At 37.8% G+C, this 24,263-nt stretch overlaps 1 protein-coding gene and 1 non-coding gene across 2 annotated transcripts; one reads left to right on the top strand and one right to left on the bottom strand.

Annotated features, from left to right (window-relative positions):
• The first annotated feature begins 12,201 nt into the window (after positions 1 to 12,201).
• On the top strand, positions 12,202 to 12,309 carry LOC112731907 (small nucleolar RNA R71). The gene has a single exon (XR_003167657.1). It is a non-coding gene; the product is annotated as a small nucleolar RNA R71 (small nucleolar RNA).
• Positions 12,310 to 19,403: 7,094 nt separating this feature from the next.
• On the bottom strand, positions 19,404 to 24,051 carry LOC112730118 (uncharacterized). Its single transcript, XM_025780224.1, has 5 exons — positions 22,431 to 24,051; positions 22,162 to 22,337; positions 21,901 to 22,042; positions 21,715 to 21,816; positions 19,404 to 19,633 (listed from the first exon to the last, which is right to left on the bottom strand). Exons 1-5 carry the CDS (start codon positions 24,049 to 24,051, stop codon positions 19,404 to 19,406), a joined length of 2,271 nt encoding a protein of 756 aa, XP_025636009.1.
• Positions 24,052 to 24,263: the final 212 nt, after the last annotated feature.

Raw genomic sequence — 24,263 nt, 5'->3', positions numbered from 1 at the left:
ATAGCTTGACAGCCGTAGGGGCATTCTTTTGATGACACTCTAGTCTGACATTATCTATTAGTTAGTCTCTCACTTGTGTTAGTACACCCGAGAGCTAGGAGCTATATAGTGGTTAAGCTAGCCTGGGCGCCAACTTTGTGGCTTTTTGTATGGGCTAGGCCTTGGGAGTGTTGTGTAAATATTAGCTATGTAGGATGACGAGGATGTAAACTGACTTGATCTTGTGTAAACACTACATGTTTTGTTATAGTGTACATGATGTATATTATCAGCTGTGTTTCTATGTCTCTTTATGCTTCCCTTCTATTTCTCTCAATGTATGCCTATTTATTTTACTTTGTTATCCGCAACGATATAAATAAAAAAAAGGTTACTCGTAAAATTGACATCGCTCTAACAAGGAACATGCTCATATATTAAATAATAGTTAATAATTAGGAAGGATAAGTTAGTAGCACTTAGCTTCTTCTATGACATTGGCATATTGGGAGTTGGGTCGTTACAATTTGGTATCAGAGCAGTTCGTTCCCAGTAGAGCCTGGGGAGTGGACTGACTATGCTTCATTGCATACTCTGCTTGTGTGTCTCATGCTGTTAGGGTATCTTCAAGATACATTTGGCATGAATGTCTATGAGTGCTCATTTTGGAAATGTTCGTGCCTTACTTGAGATATTAAGACTGATCACCTTAATGTTGATTGTTTGGTGCGGATAGGACCTTAATGACTGCGAATAGGCATAGTTTAATCGAGCTCCGAATGACGAATCGATGCGAGGTACAGCTATCCTCATAACTGTTATGATATCCATGGCTATGGCTATGTTAGATTTGGATGCTGTAAGGAATGAACGCTTGTTTCCCTTGTGGGAACCTGGACACTTGGCGAGGAGTTTCCCAAAAGGACTTTCTCGAAATCCAGTGTGAACCCAACAACAAGGCCGAGTATTTGCTATGACTGCTGACGATGCTATGAAATCAGACGCCCTAATCCAAGGTTAGTGTTATGTCAAGAATCGATTTCTAACTGTGCTGTATGATTCGGGTGCATCGCATTACTTTATTTTTTTAACTGTTGCTCGTGAGTTGGGATTAGATTTCTCTGAATTGAACTTTGATCTAATTGTCCATACATCTACATCCCAAAATGCTTTGACCAGTTTAGTGTGCCTGTAAGTACCATTTAATATTAGGAACAGGACTTTCATACATGATTTAATCTGTTTGCCTCTATGTGGTTTGGAAGTTATTCTAGGATTAGATTGGTTATCTAAGTATCATGTTTTCCTTGATTGTTTTGAAAGAACTGCTGTTATTCCATCTGATAGTTTATATATTAAACCATTTTTGCCTTATACTTTATATCTAAATTCCGTAAGAGTTACTTTAGACGGGAGTGATTGTGAGGGGTAAGTTCTGTTAGCGGCTAGCTCGGATGACAGTGAATTAAGCTTAGAACGAATCCGAGTGGTGAAGGAATTTCTTGATGTTTTCCCGGATGACATACCTGAATTTCCTCCTCCGCGAGAGATAGAATTCAGCATTGAACTAGTACCTAGAACCAGACCAATTTCCATAGCACCGTACCGGATGTCACCACTGGAACTTGCGGAGTTGAAGAAGCAGTTGGATGAGCTACTTGGAAAGAAATTTATTCGTACCAGTGCATCACCTTAGGGAGCTCCGGTGTTGCTAGTAAAGAAGAAGGATGGTGGAATGAGACTTTACGTAGATTACCGACAGCTAAATAAAGTCACTATCAAGAACAAGTATCCACTTCCACAGATAGATGATTTGATGGATCAGTTGAAAGATGCAACTGTATTCTCAAAGATTGATTTGCGATCGGGCTACCACCAGATTCGAGTGAAAGAGTCAGATATACCGAAGACTGCATTTAGAACTCGATATGGTCACTATGAGTATACGGTTATGTCGTTTGGACTAACTACTGCTCCTGCGATTTTCATGGATTACATGAACCGTATTTTTCGTCCGTACCTTGATCATTTCATAGTAGTTTTTATAGATGATATTCTCATCTATTCGAAGACAGAAAGAGAGCATGAAGAGCATCTAAGGACTGTATTGCAGATACTGAGGACTCGAAAGTTATATGCTAAACTATCAAAGTGCGAATTCTGGACAGAGAAGGTGGCGTTTTTGGGACATGTTATATCCTAGGGAGGAATTGCAGTGGATCCTTTAAAAATTGAAGCAGTAGTGCAGTGGGAACCACCTACGACCGTTACAGAAGTTCAGAGTTTCCTCGGACTTGCTGGCTATTACTGGAGGTTCATCAAAGGATTTTCATAGATAGCCTTACCTTTGACTTACCTTACACGAAAGGAAGTTCCATTTATCTGGACGGCTGAGTGCAATAGAAGTTTCAAGATGCTTAAGGAAAAGCCAACAACTGCACCTGTATTAGTACTACCCGACCCGCAGAAACCTTTTGAAGTATATTGTGACGCCTCTCATAAAGGACTTGGGTGTGTGCTGATGCAAGAGAAAAATGTGGTGGCTTATGCTTCCCGGTAGCTGAGACCTCATGACAGAAATTATCCGACGCATGACTTGGAATTGGCTGCAATGGTGTTTGCTCTGAAGATCTGGAGGCACTATTTGTATGGCGTTCAACTAGAAGTTTTCTCCGACCACAAAAGTTTAAAGTACATCTTTGACCAGAAGGATCTTAATATGCGACAATGAAGGTGGATGGAATTTTTGAAGGACTATGATTTCAAGTTAAGTTATTACCCAGGAAAAGCAAACGTGGTGGCAGACGCCATGAGCAGGAAGACTTTGAGTATCTCTTGGATGATGATAAAAGAAGAGAAGCTACTTGTGGAATTTGAGGACCTTAAGTTGGCTATGACTGAGACGTCAAGTGGAGTCCGTTTGGCGCAGTTGCATATAACACCAGGTTTTAAGATTAGGATTCAGCAAGCACAAGCACAGGACTCAGAAATGATGACAATGCTGAGACGGATGAAAGTAGAGGAACCAGAAGCTGTAAGACTAGATTGTAGTAGTTTCTAGAGATACAAGAACAGAATTTGTGTGCCTAGCTCTGGAGATTTGCGACAAGGGATTCTTACAGAAGCTCATCAAAGTAGATTTTCTATGCATCCTGGAGTGACAAAGATGTATCAAGATTTGAAACAAATGTTCTGCTGACCGGGCTTAAAGAAAGAGTGAGCTAATTATGTCTCAAAATGTTTAACCTGCCAGAAGGTGAAGGTGGAACACCAGAAACCGTTAGGAACCCTGCAACCCTTAGAAATACCACAATGGAAATGGGAGCAGATCACTATGGATTTTGCCACGGGATTGCCAAGGACCTCAACAGGACATGATGCCATCTGGGTAATTGTGGACAGATAAACAAAGTCAGCGCACTTCCTTCCGATTCGAGTTGACTATACCTTAGAAAGGCTAGCACGGGTATATATTCAAGAAATCGTACGATTGCACGGGATACCTTCATCAATTGTTTCAGATCGAGATCCAAAGTTTACTTCCAGATTCTGGAGAGCTTTTCAGAAAGCGTTGGGAACAGAGCTGCATATGAGTACAGCATACCATCCTCAGACAGACGGACAATCTGGGCGGACAGTGGGGTAGCTCCTATATACGCTAACGGACATGTGCTCGCGAATGGTTTTGTACATAGTGACAGCAGTGTTTCTGGTGGATCTGAGGGTATAGTTGTAGCTGCGGATGATGATGAGGAGGAGGATACTAAGATAGAGATAGAGCAGGATGAGGAGATGCACGAGCCTCACGACGATTCTCCAAATGGCCACGTGTAGATATAGCTTGACAGCCGTAGGGGCATTCTTTTGATGACACTCTAGTCTGACATTATCTATTAGTTAGTCTCTCACTTGTGTTAGTACACCCGAGAGTTAGGAGCTATATAGTGGTTAAGCTAGCCTGGACGCCAACTTTGCGGCTTTTTGTATGGGTCAGGCCCTGGGAGTGTCGTGTAAATATTAGCTACGTAGGATGACGAGGATGTAAACTGACTTGATCTTGTGTAAATGCTACATGTTTTGTTATAGTGTACATGATGTATATTATCAGATGTGTTTCTATGTTTCTTTATGCTTCCCTTCTATTTCTCTCAATGTATGCCTGTTTATTTTACCTTGTTATCCACAACGATATAATAAAAAAAAGGTTACTCGTAAAATTGACATCGCTCTAACAAGGAACAGGCTCATATATTAAATAATAGTTAATAATTAGGAAGGATAAGTTAGTAGCACTTAGCTTCTTGTATGACCATTGCATACTGGGAGTTGGGTCGTTACGCAACACCTCGAACTCGGCAAGACAGTGGACGCACGACACGCTCGATAAATCGTTGGCGGCACCCATGGTCCTGCGGGTCGGGCATACGCTTGACCAGCAGACGACGGGCTTCCCCGGATCCGTTGGGTGCACCCCAGTCGGCGGATTTGCGAACAACTGCCCGAAGAGTTCTCTGCACATTTCGATTTTTCCAGCAGCCAGTACATTGGCATACAATTCAACCCCCCTGCCAGCGTCCGTCTCGTCCCCAACACCTGGCGTTAGTAGCAGCATCGCACACATTTAGTGGGCTTGGACATTGCCCGCATCGGCGGCCGCAAGCAGGGTGTCGCCCCCCCTCCCCCGACGAATCGGCCCATCCAGAAGAATTCTCTCATCCCTATACGGAATATAGCGGCCGGATTTCCTGCGTGCGCGCTTCTATAAAGGAACCCATCCTCAGGATGTTCCTCGTCGTCATAACCGAACGCGATGGGTAGCTCCGCCATGGAGGCCACCTTGTACACTGCAGATGAACGGGCTACGTCCAAAAACACCTTGCAGGTTGCCTGCATGTTAAACAGATCCTGGATTGAGGCCGACGCAACCCTTGCTGCAATTCTCTCCCATATTTCGCAAGGCAAAAGAGTCAGCGAACAGCCGCATGGGGGCACTGGTGTACGAAATCGTGATCGTTCATTCCTTGGTAACGACGCTGAAAACTTAATACGCACGTTCATAATCTTAGTTCTTTGTCACAACTTCGCACAACTAACCAGCAAGTGCACTGGGTCGTCCAAGTAATAAACCTTACGTGAGTAAGGGTCGATCCCACGGAGATTGTCGGCTTGAAGCAAGCTATGGTCACTTTGTAAATCTCAGTCAGGCGGATTCAAATGGTTATAGAGTTTTGATAATTAAAATATAATTAAAATATAAAATAGGATAGAGATACTCATGTAATTCATTGGTGAGAATTTCAGATAAGCGTATAGAGATGCTTTTGTTCCTTTTGAATCTCTGCTTTCCTACTGCCTTCATCAAATCATTCCTACTCTTTTCCATGAAAAGCTGTATGTTGGGCATCACCATTGTCAATGGCTACATCCCGTCCTCTCAGTGAAAATGGTCCAAAGTGCGCTGTCACCGCACGGCTAATCATCTGTCGGTTCTCGATCATACTGGAATAGGATTCAGTAATCCTTTTGCGTCTGTCACTACGCCCAGCACTCGCGAGTTTGAAGCTCGTCACAGCCATCCCTTCCCAGATCCTACTCAGAATACCACAGACAAGGTTTAGACTTTCCGGATCTCAAGAATGGCCGCCAATAATTCTAGCCTATACCACGAAGACTCTGATCTCACGATCAGAAGGCTAAGAGATACACATTCAAGCTTGTTTGCATGTAGAACGAAAGTGGTTGTCAAGCACGCGTTCATAGGTGAGAATGATGATGAGCATCATATAATCATCACATTCATCATGTTCTTGTATGTGAATGAATATCTTAGAGAAGAAATAGGCTTGAATTGAATAGAAAAATAATAGTACTTTGCATTAATTCATGAGGAACAGCAGAGCTCCACACCTTAATCTATGGTGTGTAGAAACTCTACCATTGAAAATACATAAGAACAAGGTCCAGGCATGGCCGAATGGCCAGCCTCCAAGGTCTAGGGAGTAAACGTCCAAAGATAGATACTTAACATGATAGTAAAAAGTTCTATTTATACTAATCTAGTTACTAGGGTTACAGAAATGAGTAAACGATGCAGAAATTCACTTTCGGGCCCACTTGGTGTGTGCTTGGGCTGAGCATTAAAGCTTTCACGTGCAGAGGTCTTTCTTAGAGTTAAACGCCAGTTTGTAACCTGTTTTTGGCGTTTAACTCTGCTTTGCAACCTGTTTCTGGCGTTTAACTCCAGAATAGGGCAGAGAGCTAACGTTGAACGCCAGTTTGAATCATCTAAACTCGAGTAAAGTATGGACTATTATATATTGCTTGAAAGCCCTAGATGTCTACTTTCCAACGCAATTGAGAGCGCGCCATTTGGACTCTGGTAGCTCCAGAAAGCCCACTTTGAGTGCCGAGAGGTCAGAATCCAACATCATCTGCAGTACTTCTTCAACCTCTGAATCTGATTTTTGCTCAAGTCCCTCAATTTCAGCCAGAAATTACCTAAAATCACAGAAAAATACACAAACTCATAGTAACATCCATAAATATGATTTTTATTTAAAAACTAACAAAAATATAATAAAAATTAACTAAATTATACTAAAAACTATGTAAAAACAAGGCCAAAAAGCGTATAAATTATCCGCTCATCAGGCACCCATTTCCTTTTCCTTCTCCCATATCCGGCCTTCTTTTCCCTTCTGCCTTTGTCGGAGGTTGCTCCCAATTTCATCCTATTTAATTTAAAATTTTTGGGTAGATGGGGGAAGGGGAAGGTTACAGGAGGACCGTCGTTAGTATGGATCACCAGACGCGATGAAGGAACACTGCGGAGGGAACTTATATACTACAAAACGGCTCACCATATAATTCAGGTACCGTGCCATATACGCCTTCACTACGCCCACTGTAACTGATGCTTCGTTTTTGGGTTTGGCACGGGAATCGAAGATATCGTAAACGTAAATTTTTAAAGCTGAGCATTGAAAAAATAATTTTAAAAACAAATTTAGAACTATATTAATGCGAAATGTTAATTTAAGCCAACATGTAATTAAATTGTTATCTCTTCTTTTTTTATTCTTCCATGGAACTAGTTTAAAATATAAATCGTTTATTTTCCCAAAAAAAACGAAAACAAAGTACATTAATTAATTTTCTACGAAAAAAAGTATTCGAAGCAGCTTCCCACTTTACACTATATATGTGTAAGTGCCCGTTAATTACAAACCCTATCCCTCCTAACGCTTTTATCCCAGTTCTTCTCTGCTGTAACTCCTTCTCTCACCTCTCTGTCTATCCATATCCCCTTCCTTATTTTTGCCACCCTCCACTGCTCTCTCCACTGTATACTTCTGAGAAAATGTTGAAAGAGTCTGTCACCGACCATGACGGTAATCCCATTGACATCACGGAACAGCCGATGGCAAATCTGATCGACATCGTCTGAACAGATGAAAAGTCTGCGGATTGTGACCTCGTTGAGGCCGAACTTGTCAGAAGGGAGGAACATTGGGAGACTAGGATTGAAAACATGTTAAATGAACTCTTCAAGGTCAGGGCCGAGTGGTTAAATTTAAAGGTCAAGTTGAGGAAAAAGGAGGATCAACTGGAGGACGAGGAGAAGGCACGGCGCCGGAAGGAAAAGTTGCTGCGCAGGGTGCAGCAACAGTCTGAAGCGACCGTTCGCCGAATGTATGGCAAAGCAAACGAAATGATGGCGGAAAGCTCAAAGTGGCGTGACCTGGCACAAAGGGTCGTCGATGTCTTGGAGGTCAAGCACAAATCTTTGTCCCGTCGAGCAGGCGTTCAACCGGAGCAGAGTGAACACAGTGACGGAGGTATTTGACCTAGTGCACATGTGTGATATCTTTATGATGTGTTGGTTTCTATCGAGGCCTGAAGCCCTGAATGATCTATTTGGTTTGTTTGTTAGGTCGCCCTTTTGATCTTATGAAATGCTAATTAAAACTCAGTAGCGATTATAATATCTACTTTCATCGGTTCGATATCAAAAATCTGTTTATCTTGAATTGTTAATTGGTTTATCCTTCCTCGCCAGTGACTATTACACGACAAGAACAAAATTTCTGAGTTATTTCCATTTTGATTGCCATAGATTCGGAAGATTAATGCTCTATGCTTCGTAGTCAGTATAAATTCCTTTAATCCAGATGCGGTTAACTATCAATATCTTCTCATCTCCTTGCTTGTTAGTAATAATTTGAATTGATTTAAATTGAAATAAATATTCCCTAAATAAATATTGTTTTCAAGCAACTGAAAATCAAATAGGATAAAAAGAAGAGAACATACTATAAATTCCAAATATCAATGAAACTTAGCTCCAATTAGATGAGCGAGACTAGTAGCTTTTTGCCTCTAAATAGTTTTGGCATCTCACTCAATCCATTGAAGTTCAGAATGATTGGCATCTATAGGAACTTAGAATTTAGATAGTGTTATTGATTCTCCTAGTTCAGTATGTTGATTCTTGAACACAGCTACTTTATGAGTCTTGGCCGTGGCCCTAAGCACTTTGTTTTCCAGTATTACCACCGGATACATAAATGCCACAGACACATAACTGGGTGAACCTTTTCAGATTGTGACTCAGATTTTCTAGAGTCCCCAATTAGAGGTGTCCAGGGTTCTTAAGCACACTCTTTTTTTGCTTTGGACCTTGACTTTAACCGCTCAGTCTCAAATTTTCACTTGACACCTTCATGCCACAAGCACATGGTTAGGGACAGCTTCGTTTAGCCGCTTAGGCCGGGATTTTATTCCTTTAGGCCCTCCTATCCACTGATGCTCAAAGCCTTGGATCCTTTTTATTACCCTTGCCTTTTGGTTTTAAGGGCTATTGGCTTTTTGCTCTTGCCTTTTGGTTTAAAGAGATTTTGACTTTTTCTGCTTGCTTTTTCTTTTTCTTTCTTTTTTTTCGCCATTTTTCTTTTCTCTTCTTTCTTTTTTTTCGCAAGCTTTTGTATTCACTGCTTTTTCTTGCTTCAAGAATCAATTTTATGATTTTTCAGATTATTAAATAACATTTCTCCTTTTCATCATTCTTTCAAGAGCCAACATATTTAACATTCATAAACAACAATATCAAAAGACATATGCACTGTTCAAGCATTCATTCAGAAAACAAAAAGTATTGTCACCACATCAAAATAATTAAACTAATTTCAAGGATGAATTCGAAACCATGTACTTCTTGTTCTTTTGTAATTAAAACATTTTTCATTTAAGAGAGGTCATGGATTCATAGGACATTCATAGCTTTAAGACATAGACACTTAGACACTAGTGATCATGTAATAAGACACAAACATAAATAGACATAAAGCATAGTAGACGAAAAACAGAGAAAATAAATAAACAAGGAGATTAAGGAACGGGTCCACCTTAGTGAGGGTGGCGTCTTCTTCCTCTTGAAGAACCAATGGTACTCTTGAGCTCCTTTATGTCTCTTCCTTGTCTTTGTTGCTCCTCCCTAGTGATTTTGGTGCTCCTATCCTTAGTTGCTCCCAATAGTTGTGTGGAGGAAAATGTATCCCTTGAGGTATCTCAGAGATTTCTTGGTGAGGGAATTCCTCATGCTCTTGTTGAGGTCCATGAGTGGACTCTCTTGTTGTGCAGTCAAATGCTCTACTACTGAGCTATGGACCCTTAAGATGAATCTCTCCATCTCCCATGACTCAGAGGTGGAAGCATTTGCCATCCCTTTCCTCTTTCTTGAGGTTTCTCTGGCCTTAGGTGCCATTGATGGTTATGGAAAAACAAAAAGCAATGCTTTTACCACACCAAACTTAAAAGGTTTGCTCGTCCTCGAGCAAAAGAAGAAAAAAAGGAGTAGAAGAAGCAGAAAATAGATGAGATGGAGAGGTGTGAGTGGTTCGGCCAAGGGGGGTTTTAGGTGGTTATGATGTGTGAAAAGGAAGGAGTGATGGTCTGAATTTGAGTGGTTGGGTGTAGGTGGGTTGTATGATGGTTTTGGAGGAGTAATGGAGGTGATTAGTGGAGGTTATTTTGGGAAAGAGTTTTATGAAAAGGTGTGAAGAGGAGAGAAGAAGAGGTGGGGTAGGTGGGGATCCTGTGGGATCCACAGATCCTGTGGGGATCCTGTGGGGTCCACAGATCCTGAGGTGTCAAGGATTTCTCATCCCTGCACCAATTAGGCGTGCAAAACGCCCTTAGAATTCATGTCAGGCATTAAACGCCAGCTTGCTACCTGTTTTTGGCGTTAAACACCCAAATGTAGCCTGTTTCTGGCGTTTAACGCCCGGTTGATGCTTGTTTCTGGCGTTTAAACGCCAGAATGCTCTTCCTCCAGGGTGTGCTATTTTCAATGCTATTTTTCATTTTGTTTTTTATTTTTTCAGTAGTTTTTGTGACTCTACATGATCATCAACCTAAAAAAAATAATAAAATAGCAATGTAAAATAAATAGATATAATTAAATAACATTGGGTTGCCTCCCAACAAGCGCTTCTTTAATGTCAATATCTTGACAGTAAGCTCTCATGGAGCTTCACAGATATTCAAAGCAATGTTGGGACCTCCCAACACCAAACTTAGAGTTTGAATGTGGGGGTTCAATACCAAACTTAGAGTTTGGTTGTGGCCTCCCAACACCAAACTTAAAGTTTGACTGTGGGGGCTTTGATTGACTCTGCAGTGAGAGAGGCTTTTCATGCTTACTCTCCATGGTTACAGAAGGAGATCCTTGAGTTTTAAACACAAGGTTGTCCTCATTTAGTTGCAGGACTAACTCTCCTCTGTCCACATCAATCACAGCTTTTGCTGTGGCTAGGAAGGGTCTTCCAAGGATGATGAATTCATCCTCATCCTTCCCAGTGTCTAGGATTATGAAATCAGCAGGGATGTAAAGGCCTTCAACCTTTACTATCACGTCCTCTACTAGTCCATAAGCCTATTTTCTTGAGTTGTCTGCCATCTCTAATGAGATTCTGGCAGCTTGCACCTCATAGATCCCAAGTTTCTCCATTACAGAGAGTGGCATTAAGTTTATTCCTGACCCCAGGTCACACAGAGCCTTCTCAAAGGTCATGGTGCCTATGTTACATGGAATTAGGAATTTACCAGGATTCTGTTTCTTTTGAGGTAATTTATGCCTATCCAATGCATTCAGTTCATTGGTGAGCAAGGGAGGTTCATCTTCCCAAGTCTCATTACTAAATAATTTGGCATTCAGCTTCATGATTGCACCAAGGTATTTAGCAACTTGCCCTTTAGTAATGTTTTCATCCTCTTCAGAGGATGAATACTCATCAGAGCTCATGAAGGGCAAAAGGAGGTTCAATGAAATCTCTATGGTCTCTAGATGAGCCTCAGATTCCTTTGGTTCCTCAAAGAAAAACTCCTTATTGGTCACTGAGCATTCCAGGAGGTCTTCCTCACTAGGATTCACGTCCTCCTCCTCCTCTTTGGGTTCGGCCACACCAAGTAAGGTAATGGCCTTGCACTCTCTTTTTGGATTCTCTTCTGTATTGCTTGGGAGAGTACTAGGAGGGGTTTCAGTGACTCTTTTACTCAACTGGCCCACTTGTGCCTCCAAATTTCTAATGGAGGACCTTGTTTCATTCATGAAACTTAAAGTGACCTTAGATAGATCAGAGACTATATTTGATAAGCTAGATAGATTCTGCTCAGAATTCTCTGTCTGTTGCTGAGTGGATGATGGAAAAGGCTTGCTATTGCTAAACCTGTTTCTTCCACCATTATTAAAGCCTTGTTGAGGCTTTGTTGATCCTTCCATGAGAAATTTGGATGATTTCTCCATGAGGGATTATAGGTATTTCCATAGGGTTCCCCCATGTAATTCACCTCTGCTATTGCAGGGTTCTTAGGATCATAAGCTTCTTCTTCAGAAGATGCCTCTTGAGTACTGTTGGATGCAGCTTGCAATCCATTCAGACTCTGAGAAATCATATTGACTTGCTGAGTCAATATTTTATTCTGAGCCAATATGGCATTCAGAATATCAATTTCAAGAACTCCCTTCCTCTGAGGCGTCCCATTACTCACAGGATTCCTTTCAGAAGTGTACATGAACTGGTTATTTGCAACCATGTCAATGAGTTCCTGAGCTTCTGTAGGAATTTTCTTTAGGTGAATGGATCCACCTGCAGAATGGTCTAATGACATCTTTGATAATTCAGACAGACCATCATAGAATATATCCAGGATGGTCCATTCTGAAAGCATGTCATAAGGACACTTTTTGGTTAGTTGCTTATATCTCTCCCAAGCTTCATAGAGGAATTCACCTTCTTTCTGTTTGAAGGTTTGAACATCCACTCTAAGCTTGCTAAGCTTTTGAGAAGGAAAGAACTTGGCTAAGAAAGCCGTGACCAGCTTATCCCAAGAGTTCAGGCTATCTTTAGGTTGAGAGTCCAACCATATTCTAGCTCTATCTCTTATAGCAAACGGGAAAAGCATAAGTCTGTAGACCTCAGGATCAACCCCATTGGTCTTAACAGTATCACAGATTTGCAAGAATTCAGTTAAGAATTGAAAAGGATCTTCTGATGGAAGTCCATGAAACTTGCAGTTCTGTTGCATCAGAGAAACTAATTGAGGCTTTAGCTCAAAATTGTTTGCTCCAATGGCAGGGATTGAGATGCTTCTTCCATGTAAATTGGAATTTGGTGCAGTAAAGTCACCAAGCATCTTCCTTGCATTGTTATTATTTTCGGCCATGTCTCCTTCTTTTTCGAAAATTTCTGTCAGATTTTCTCCAGAGAGTTGTGCTTTAGCTTCCCTTAGCTTCCTCTTTAGAGTCCTTTCAGGTTCAGGATCAGCTTTAACAAGAATGTTCTTATCCTTGTTCCTGCTCATATGAAAAAGAGGAGAACCCAAAAGAAAATATGGAATCCTCTATGTCATAGTATAGAGATTCCTTATGTAAGTATAAGAAGAGAAGAATAGAAGAAGGAAAAGATAAAAATTTGAACACAGAGGAGAAGAGTGGGTTCGAATTTTTGAGTAGAAGAGAAGTGTTAATAGATAAATAAATAAACAGAACGGGGTGAGAGAGAGAAGAATTCGAAAATTAAATAAATAAAATAAGAATATTTTTTTTTTGTTTTTAATTTAAAATTAAAGCTAAAATTTGAAAATATGAAAAGGAATAAAATTAAGATTAAAATTTAAAATAATTAGTTAATGAAAAGAAATTTTGAAAAAGAGGTTAGTGATTTTCGAAAATTAGAGAGAGAAAATTAGTTAGGTAGTTTTGAAAAAGATAAGAATCAAACAAAAAGATAAGATTAATTGAAAAAGATTTGAAAATCAATTTTGAAAAGATAAGAAGTTAGAAAAGATTTTGAAATTAATTTTGAAGAAGATGTGATTGAAATTTATTTTGAAAAAGATTTGAAAAAGAAATTTAAAAAGATTTGATTTTGAAAATTAAAGTTGATTACTTGACTAACAAGAAACAAAAAGATATAATTTTAAAATTTAAAGATTGAACCTTTCTTACTAGGCAAGTAACATACTTAAAATTTTTGAATCAATCACATTAATTGTTAGCATTAATTTCGAAAATATGAAATAGAAATAAGAAAAAGATTTTGAAAATCAATTTGAAATTTTCGAAAATATGAAAGAAAAAATAAAAAATATTTGATTTTTTAAAAAAAAAATTGAAAAAGATAGAATTTTTAAATTGAAAATCTGATTTGACTCATAAGAAACAACTAAATTTTTAAAACTTTTGACTAAATCAAATCAAATTTTTGAAAATTATGAGTGAAATAAGGGAAAGATATTTTTTTTATTTTTGAATTTTTAATGAGGAAAGAGAAAAACAACAAAAAGACTCAAAACATGAAAATTATGAATCAAAACACATAATGCATACAAGAACACTTTGAATGTCAAGATGAACATCAAGAACACTTTGAATGTCAAGATGAACACCAAGAACTTACTTTTGAAAATTTTTAAGAAATGAAAAACATGCAAGACACCAAACTTAAAAATTTTTAATGTTGAGACACTAACAAATTGAAAATGCATATGAGAAATAAAAAAAGATGCAAAACAAGAAAAATTAAAGATCAAACATAGAAAATCATCAAGAACAACTTGAAGATCATGAAGAACACATGCATGAGTTTTCAAAATTTTAAAGAAAAATTAAAAGCATGCAATTGACACCAAACTTACAATTTGACACTAGACTCAAATAAGAAACATCAAATTATTTTTTTGATTTTATGATTTTATAAATTTTTTGGATTTTTTGAAAATTCTTTTGAAAAGGAAAATAAGAATTTCAAAATTTTTAATATAAATTCCAGGAATCTTGCAACGTTAGTCTAAAACTCCGGTCCAGGAATTAGACATGGCTTACTAGCCAACCAAGCTTTCAGTGAAAGCTCCGGTCCAAAATACTAGACATGGCCAATGGCCAGCCAAGCTTCAACATACATAGTTCAAGCATGTGAAGAAGAAGCCTCAGTCCAAAAGAATTTAGACATGACTTTACAGCCAGCCAGGATTCAACATTTCCCATGAAATTCTAGAATTCCTTTTTAAAAATTCTGAAGAATATAAATTAATTAAAATATTTTTTTTTGAAAATTTTTTGAACATAAAAATAATATAAATAAAAAGCTTAAAATTAAAATAAAATTACATAATCTGAGCAACAAGATGAACCGTCAGTTGTCCAAACTCAAACAATCCCCGACAACAGCGCCAAAAACTTGGTGCACGAAATCGTGATCATTCATTCCTTGGTAACGGCGCTGAAAACTTAATACGCACGTTCATAATCTTAGTTCTGTGTCACAACTTCGCATAACTAACCAACAAGTGCACTGGGTCGTCCAAGTAATAAACCTTACGTGAGTAAGGGTCGATCCCACGGAGATTGTCGGCTTGAAGCAAGCTATGGTCACTTTGTAAATCTCAGTCAGGCGGATTCAAATGGTTATAGAGTTTTGATAATTAAAATATAATTAAAATATAAAATAGGATAGAGATACTCATGTAATTCATTGGTGAGAATTTCAGATAAGCGTATAGAGATGCTTTTGTTCCTTTTGAATCTCTGCTTTCCTACTGTCTTCATCAAATCATTCCTACTCTTTTCCATGAAAAGCTGTATGTTGGGCATCACCATTGTCAATGGCTACATCCCGTCCTCTCAGTGAAAATGGTCCAAAGTGCGCTGTCACCGCACGGCTAATCATCTGTCGGTTCTCGATCATACTGGAATAGGATTCAGTAATCCTTTTGCGTCTGTCACTACGCCCAGCACTCGCGAGTTTGAAGCTCGTCACAGCCATCCCTTCCCAGATCCTACTCAGAATACCACAGACAAGGTTTAGACTTTCCGGATCTCAAGAATGGCCGCCAATAATTCTAGCCTATACCACGAAGACTCTGATCTCACGATCAGAAGGCTAAGAGATACACATTCAAGCTTGTTTGCATGTAGAACGAAAGTCGTTGTCAGGCACGCGTTCATAGGTGAGAATGATGATCAGCGTCATATAATCATCACATTCATCATGTTCTTGTATGCAAATGAATATCTTAAAGAAGAAATAGGCTTGAATTGAATAGAAAAATAATAGTACTTTGCATTAATTCATGAGGAACAGCAGAGCTCCACACCTTAATCTATGGTGTGTAGAAACTCTACCATTGAAAATACGTAAGAACAAGGTCCAGGCATGGCCGAATGGCCAGCCTCCAAGGTCTAGGGAGTAAACGTCCAAAGATAGATACTTAACATGATAGTAAAAAGTTCTATTTATACTAATCTAGTTACTAGGGTTACAGAAATGAGTAAACGATGCAGAAATTCACTTCCGGGCCCACTTGGTGTGTGCTTGGGCTGAGCATTGAATCTTTCACGTGCAGAGGTCTTTCTTGGAGTTAAACGCCAGTTTGTAACCTGTTTCTGGTATTTAACTCTGCTTTGCAACCTGTTTTTGGCGTTTAACTCCAGAATAGGGTAGAAAGCTGGCGTTGAACGCCAGTTTGAATTGTCTAAACTCGAGTAAAGTATGGACTATTATATATTTCTTGAAAGCCCTGGATGTCTACTTTCTAACGCAATTGAGAGCGCGCCATTTGGACTCCTGTAGCTCCAGAAAATCCACTTTGAGTGCCGGGAGGTCAGAATCCAACAGCAACTGCAGTCCTTCTTCAACCTCTGAATCTGATTTTTGCTCAAGTCGCTCAATTTCAGCCAGAAATTACCTAAAATCACAGAAAAACACACAAACTCATAGTAAAGTCCAGAAATGTGATTTTTATTTAAAAACTAATAAAAATATACTAAAAATTAACTAAATTATACTAAAAACTATGTAAAAACAAGGCTAAAAAGCGTATAAATTATCCGCTCATCAGGCACCCATTTCCCTTTCCTTCTCCCATATCTGGCCTTCTTTTCCCTTCTGCCTTTGTCGGAGGTTGCTCCCAATTTCATCCTATTTAATTTAAAATTTTTGGGTAGATGGGGGAAGGGGAAGGTTACAGGAGGACCGTCGTTAGTATGGATCACCAGATGCGATGAAGGAACACTGGGGAGTGAACTTATATACTGCAAAACGGCTCACCAGATAATTCAGATATCGTGCCACATACGCCTTCACTACACCCATTATAACCGATGCTTTGTTTTTGGGTTTGGCACGGGAATCGAAGATATCGTAAACGTAAATTTTTAAAGCAGAGCATTGAAAAAATAATTTTAAAAACAAATTTAGAACTATATTAATGCGAAATGTTAATTTAAGCCAACATGTAATTAAATTGTTATCTCTTCTTTTTTTAATTCTTCCATGGAACTAGTTTAAAATATAAATCGTTTATTTTTCCAAAAAAAAAACGAAAACAAAGTACATTAATTACTCATTTTCTACGAAAAAAAGTATTCGAAGCAGCTTCCCACTTTACACTATATATGTGTACGTGCCCGTTAATTACAAACCCTATCCCTCCTAACGCTTCTATCCCAGTTCTTCTCTGTTGTAACTCCTTCTCTCACCTCTCTGTCTATCCTTATCTCCTTCCTTATTTTTGCCACCCTCCACTGCTCTCTCCACTGTATACTTCTGAGAAAATGTCGAAGGAGTCTGTCACCGACCATGACGGTAATCCCATTGACATCATGGAACAGCCGATGGCAAATCTGATCGACACCGTCCGAACAGATAAAAAGTCTGCAGATTGTGACCTCGTTGAGGCCGAACTTGTCAGGAGGGAGGAACATTGGGAGACTATGATTGAAAACATGTCAAATGAACTCTTCAAGGTCAAGGCCGACTGGTTAAATTTAAAGGTCAAGTTGAGGGAAAAGGAGGATCAACTGGAGGACGAGGAGAAGGCACGGCGCCGGGAGGAAAAGTTGCTGCGCAGGGCGCAGCAACAGTCTGAAGCGACCGTTCGCCGAATGTATGGCAAAGCAAACGAAATGATGGCGGAAAGCTCAAAGTGGCGTGACCTGGCACAAAGGGTCGTCGATGTCTTGGAGGTCAAGCACAAATCTTTGTCCCGTCGGGCAGGCGTTCAACCGGAGCAGAGTGAACACAGTGACAGAGGTATTTGACCTAGTGCACATGTGTGATATCTTTATGCTGTGTTGGTTTCTGTCGAGGCCTGAAGCCCTGAAAAATCTATTTGGTTTGTTTGTTAGGTCGCCCTTTTGATCTTATGAAATGCTAATTAAAACTCAGTAGCGATTATTATATCTACTTTCATCGGTTGAATATCAAAAATCTGTTTATCTTGAATTGTTAATTGGTTTATCCTTCCTCGCCAGTGACTATTACACGACAAGAACAAAATTTCTGAGTTATTTCCATTTTGATTGCCATTGATTCGGAAGATTAATGTTCTATGCTTCATAGTCAGTATAAATTCGTTTAATCCAGATGCAGTTAACTATCAATATCTTCTCATCTCCTTGCTTGTTAGTAATAATTTGAATTGATTTAAATTGAAATAAATATTCCTTAAACATACGCAAAACACGCTTTTCGATTACTCCCCATTGACTATCCGAGTTACCAGTATAAAACAAGTCATCTGAGCAGTTGATACATAATTAGGGAATTATCTTGCATTGTTAGCATTTACCGTTTCCAAATCGTGATCCGGTGCCTTTGGGTGGGCCTATTTGCTAATGCCCTTGTGAAATACTGACTGCTGGATGCGGAGGTTATGCGTCTGAGCATTATCTTTAAAACATAGTGATAATAGATCGTTTCACACATCCATCTACATTACGAATGTAATAATTTGTGTATAGCCGCATGCTTAAGCTGTATCATCATCCAAGGAATCCTCCATACCAGATCAAACTTAGGATTCTCCAAGCACAACAACAGAAACACAATAAAAATATGCGTAAATTCCAAACAAAATAGCATATAATGCTACATACTGTAATGCTAGATACGAGGAGAAGCATAAAGCCATAAACAACAAGATTCAACAACACACGTCAATAATTTAAATGCTTCGATTTTACAAAATAATAATTTAATATTGACTGTCCTTCCCAACGAAATATTTTTTTTTAGGTTGAACCAACGAAATAATTTAATTTATTCCTTTACCTTCCCAAAAATAAAATAGGTGCATTATTATTTTATTGAATAATAAAATCTCCTTAAAAAGCCACATCAAATTCTGCTGGTTAAAGGATACGTATTCATCCTCAACCAATCATATTGCACGAATGCAATTCCGGGTTCAATTGGAAAAAATGTGCATGTTAAAAATTCAACGTTTCCGTTAATTATATGCACCAGAAAAGTTGGTTTTACAAAGTATTTTATTTATTATATCCTAAGGAAATTCAAATATTTAATACTGCTGTTAGATTGTTCAGCAACTAATTATACATGCAATAACTAATTTGGTGGTCCTTTTTTTTTTAAGTCCTGGGTGTTCCTCTTCTTTGTTCAACCATGTTAGGTCTTTTTTTTGTATTGTAAAGAGGACCATACCATACCAACACTTGAGCCCATCATTGGTTTTAGAAAAAAATTATAATCTATAGGCCCATCTGGATTGAGCCAAGTCCAGCCAGCAGTGTTCCAACCTGACCCGCCCCGACCCGAAGAGAGTTCTGCCTCTCCATCGTCATTCTCTAGCCCACCTTCTCGACGCCGCTTGGATCCTTCCTTGTTGATTGTCTCCGGCAAAGCCATACGTCTACCCGAAACAACACTCCTTGTTATCAACAGCGATTGAAACCCCTTCCGGTGATGACACTATGCAGATCGTCATCCTCCGAACCAATGAGTCGCGAAAGATCCGAAATCGATTATCCTTCTCCTTTGTTGGTCTTCTCCTTCTCCAGCTTCTCCATGCCGCTTCGATCTTCTCTGGCAAACTGAATCCTCTGCCTAAACCACCACTTCTTGTTATTCGTGGGGATCGAGTGATATTCCGGCAATGACATGACGGTCGCGCAATCCTCCGAACGCATGCATTGACGCAAATGTGAGATTTAGCGATTGGGAAATTTTGCGATTACTTCCTGCAACACAAACTGCATACAGGTCACGATGGTGAGTGGCAGAATCATATGTATACGGCAAAAGACATCGACGACGTATCTCCTGCCTTCGCAGCCTAACTCCGTCGTGTCTTACTTAACAAAATACATAATCATTAACCGTAATCAATTTCAACTTAAGAATTCATAAATTTTTTTTACATAACCCCATTAGTATTCGGATCTAACAAAAATACCAGCAAGAAATTAAATTTTGCAAAACAACCCTTCTGACACAAAAACAGTCAGTAACCAATTAAAAGAGAGAAGTAATAAGTGATCTATACCGTCGAATAAAAAAAGGAGAAAGATCCAACGACTCTCGTCCTTTGACGCATCGATATGCCAAAGTTAAGTGTTATGCACACCGAAACGCCAAACACACATGGCATATGGAATCCGTGCCCGTGTTTGATATATTATAGACTGCTGTGTGTGTTTGATATATTATCGAGTGCTGAATAAATTGTTTATTAATTTATTTATTTACTTTTTCATTTTCTTTTCTTCAAATTTGTCTTCATCTATTTTATATGTTTGTTGAAGAAATCTTTTTATTATTTATTTATTTTTGAATTTAAACTTGTCTTCATGTGCTTTGTATGTTGGCTGGGCGATTTTTTTTCCTTTTTCGCTTTTTGATTTATTTATTGTTGAATTTAAATTGTCTTCATGTGCTTTGTACATTAACTGAAGGAATTTTTTTTATTGTCATCATGTTATGTATAATTATTTGAATCTGGGTCCTTAACGAAGATTAGAATGCGAACCGCCACTAAGCTATATTATCTAAAAGTCGAAAATATATTTAACATATAAACAATCACTTTACCAATTATTATACTTAAACATTAAGGTTATAATATGATTTATCTCATAATTTATAGTTTATTCTTCTGTACATTTTCTAATCATTTTTTAATCAATCTTTTTGTAAATAATATCATATTATCATAATCTGATATATTTTATAATTTTTTGAATTAACCAATAATAAAAATTAGAAGAAGATAAGAGTACTGGTTAAATTATTTCTTTCTAATATTCCTAAGATTTTATTTCAAATTTAATAATGAATTTTGATTAAACTTGACTTCATGAAAAATCTAAACAAAAAACGCGTTTCATTAATTTGTCAAAAATTAATATATTAGTTCTCACAATTACGTTGACGAGATATAGTTCATAAAATAAAGCAGACAAATATTTTAAAGACCAATAAAATTAAAATATATAAATAATAATAGATAAAGGTAATTGTTCAAAGAATAGATGATACAGGGTGTTGGTACCTTCTTTATTGGCCTTGAACTCAAACTTTGGTATCGTATATCTTTTCTCATTTTTAACATCTAATCAACCATTCTATTTTTACAAACCAATTGATTGGTGGTGACTATAAATTTCATGGGACAATTTTCTTTAAAAATGATTAATATTCTTTTCATTTATCGGTGGCTTTCGGGTCGCACAATTCCGAGCAGGGATGTTGCGATAGCTTAGCAACTCCACTAGGGATATTCTTTGTGGGTCAAACCTTATATTAATATTTTATTTTTTGTTGTTTAATTTCGTTAATCTTTTTTTTTTATTTTTTCTTGAATATCTTTTACGTTAATTCGTGTTTATATTATATATATTATCAAACTTACTCACAAGTTCTAAACCCAATCTCAACCTGTAATTTAGATAGAAAGATAAGTAGTGATACTTTGAAACCTTTGATTTTTGTACGAATATATGAAAGTTTCTTGTTCGAATTTAACATCTTTTTTTCATACGGGTAAAATTTGTTACTACTAGCCAAAATATTGGCTGAGTTCTGAGAACTGAACCGGCCATCGAATCGGTCTAGTTACTGATTTATTGGTTTATATAAGTTCAATCGGTTTGATCATAGTTGAACCGAAAAAATCGTTTTATAATAAATAATAAATAAAATATAAATAAATACATAAAAATATAATTATAGTCTAATGTAAATTTTAAAATATCATTCAAATTAAAAGTACTACATAAACCAGAATGTTATAATCACATTCAAATACAAATTCAAAAGTCAAAAAACAAAACAACCAATCAAACATAACATAGCAACATCAAAATGATCCAAGTTTGTCATCAATCATCAAAATCCTCCATAACTTGCTACAGATTTGCGTCATTGATATCATCACCTTCATTTCCACTACTTGGACCCGAAAAAACAAGTAGTGCAGCATAAAATGTACTACTACTACCACCACCACCACCTTGATCTAAATCAGCATCAATCTCATCTAACAAAATATAACACATTATCAATAAATTAATGATCAAAGCTATTGTAATTTATTGTCTGATCAATAAACTATAATACTCACCAAGTAAGTCTTCAATATTACTTGGAAGATCAGGCTCTTTTTCAACAACCTCTTCTGTCACCCAAAAATCAACCATATCAATACTTTCAATATCGATTGGATCATATTGCAACTTTTGCTTTCTTTTTTTTTTCTTTCCGTCCTAACAGATTAAATACAATATATGATAAGCTTAGTATATTAACTATACAAAATCTAATGATATGAAATGAAAGGATGAAATATATATTACCTGGATTTAAGAAGCAAATTATATGTAACATACACAATATCACTTAGCCTATCATGCTCCAATCTATTCCTTCTTGTTGTATGAATTTGATCAAAAAGACTCCAATTCCTTTCACACCCTGAAGAAGCAGTTGCTTGGCTAAGAATGCGAACTGCCATGTTTTGTAAGCATGGAGCAGAACCACCAAACAACCTCCACCATTCATCTACAAGTTACAATCCTATATCTCAAGTATTAGTTATCAAATTAAGGAAACCAAAACATAAAATAACTAAATAACTAAAGCTTATTGTCAAACAGATATTATTAACAGGTTGAAGTTTTTTTGTAGCTCGAACAGCTTCAGGCCTATCAAAGCTTTCCTTTTGATCTCTATATATGTGTATTTCTTTCATTGCCTCAACTGAATCTAAATTATTAACCTTGCAATTCAATGTAACAAGATCAAGTAAAGCTTGCATGACATTAGGTGCTTCTCTATAATTTTCAGAAAAAAGCAACCAGGATTCAAGAAATAAGCTGCTGCGTGAAGATTTTTTTTTCAAATGTTTGTCCCATCTTGAGTTGATAATCTCTGTGTAAGGTTGATATGCAGCTTTCCTATGCTTGAACATTTCTTTGATTCCATTTTCTGACCTCAGCATACCTTCATAAACAATTCCCAATGATGGTTTATCATCGGCATCTACCAACCTCAGCAATTTAATCAACGGACTCACAATTTGGCATGCAATAAAGCATTCATCCCAAAATTTATTGTCTAGGATAATTGCACTCACAGCTCTACCATTAGCACTCCTTCCTAATTTCTGTCCGGTAAAGTGTTTATCAATAACCAATGATTGTAAATCCAATTTGCGCTCAAAGATACTCATCAATGTGATGAAGACAGTGGCAAAATGAGTTGCACCTGGATGAACAATTTCCCTCCAATCAGTTCTTTGTATTAGCCAGGACAAGAACACCGTATGATTATATACAAACACGGTAATCTTCGAAGCACGTGTTGCAAGGTTAGAAATATGTGGCATGCTGCTTATATCTTTTAGAATAAGATTCAAGTAATGAGCAGCACAAGGTGACCAGTGAATATTTTCAAATTTCTTATTAATAAGCCTACCAACAGCAACATAATTCGCGGCATTATCTGTCACTACATGAACAATATTATCAGGTCCAATCCATTCAATCACCTCTAAAAACAAGTCACACAAGCTTGAAGCATTTTTAACCATACTTGAAGCATCTACAGATTTCACAAAGCACAACCTTTTCGAACAATAAACCAAAAAATTAATCAACGTTCTTTGCCTTTGATCTGTCCAACCATCAGCCATGAGAGTACATCCAGTTTCTTTCCAAGCAAACCTATAGCTATCAACAACCATTTGACACTCCCTTTTAAGATCGGCTAATAAGTTAACCCTCAATGTATCATAAGAAGGACCTTTATAACCAGGCCCAATGCCAGCAACACCATCCAACATATCTTGAAAAAAGGGTGACATAATCGCATTGAAAGGAATCTTACAATCTAAAAGCCATCTAGCCACTCGCTTATCAACTTCATGAAGCGCCTCTTTGTTTTGAAACACACTTTTTAGACTTGGTTGACTTCCCGGAATCGTTCGTGGTGCAAACATAGGAGGAGTAATGGTTTTTTCTTTCTTTTTTGGATCGCCTCCAATAACCTCCTTAGTTGGTAACTGACTCAGAGTTTGTTGTTCTTCTTGCGCTATTGCTTCATTAATTACATCCTCACACTCATCAGTACCGTCTTCGTAGAAACTTACTTTCCTTTTACTAGTTTTACTTTTCTGAATCTCTTTCAATAAACCTTCCATTTGTTTTTCTACATCATACAAGACCTTAGAATACTTCTTAATATCTCCACATATCTTTGCCAAATGCTTTTTCATTCTATTAATTCTCCCGCCCCCAAAAGTACTCAGACAAAATAAGCATTGGTAATGCGATTTTCCATTTATATTTTGTAAAGAAACATATCTCCAAGCAGGATCAGTTTTCCCCCGAACATTAGAAGTTTGTGACTGACTTTCGTTAGTCGCGGGAGGAAGAGAACATTCATTCGAAGCATGATGAGCGGATATTTTATACGCTTTTTGGGGGT

Source organism: Arachis hypogaea, chromosome 12, assembly GCF_003086295.3.
Source record: "Arachis hypogaea cultivar Tifrunner chromosome 12, arahy.Tifrunner.gnm2.J5K5, whole genome shotgun sequence".
In the NCBI taxonomy this organism is placed as follows: domain Eukaryota; kingdom Viridiplantae; phylum Streptophyta; class Magnoliopsida; order Fabales; family Fabaceae; genus Arachis; species Arachis hypogaea.
Note: the sequence above shows the minus strand (reverse complement) of the source record. Positions and strands in the feature narration are given on the sequence as shown.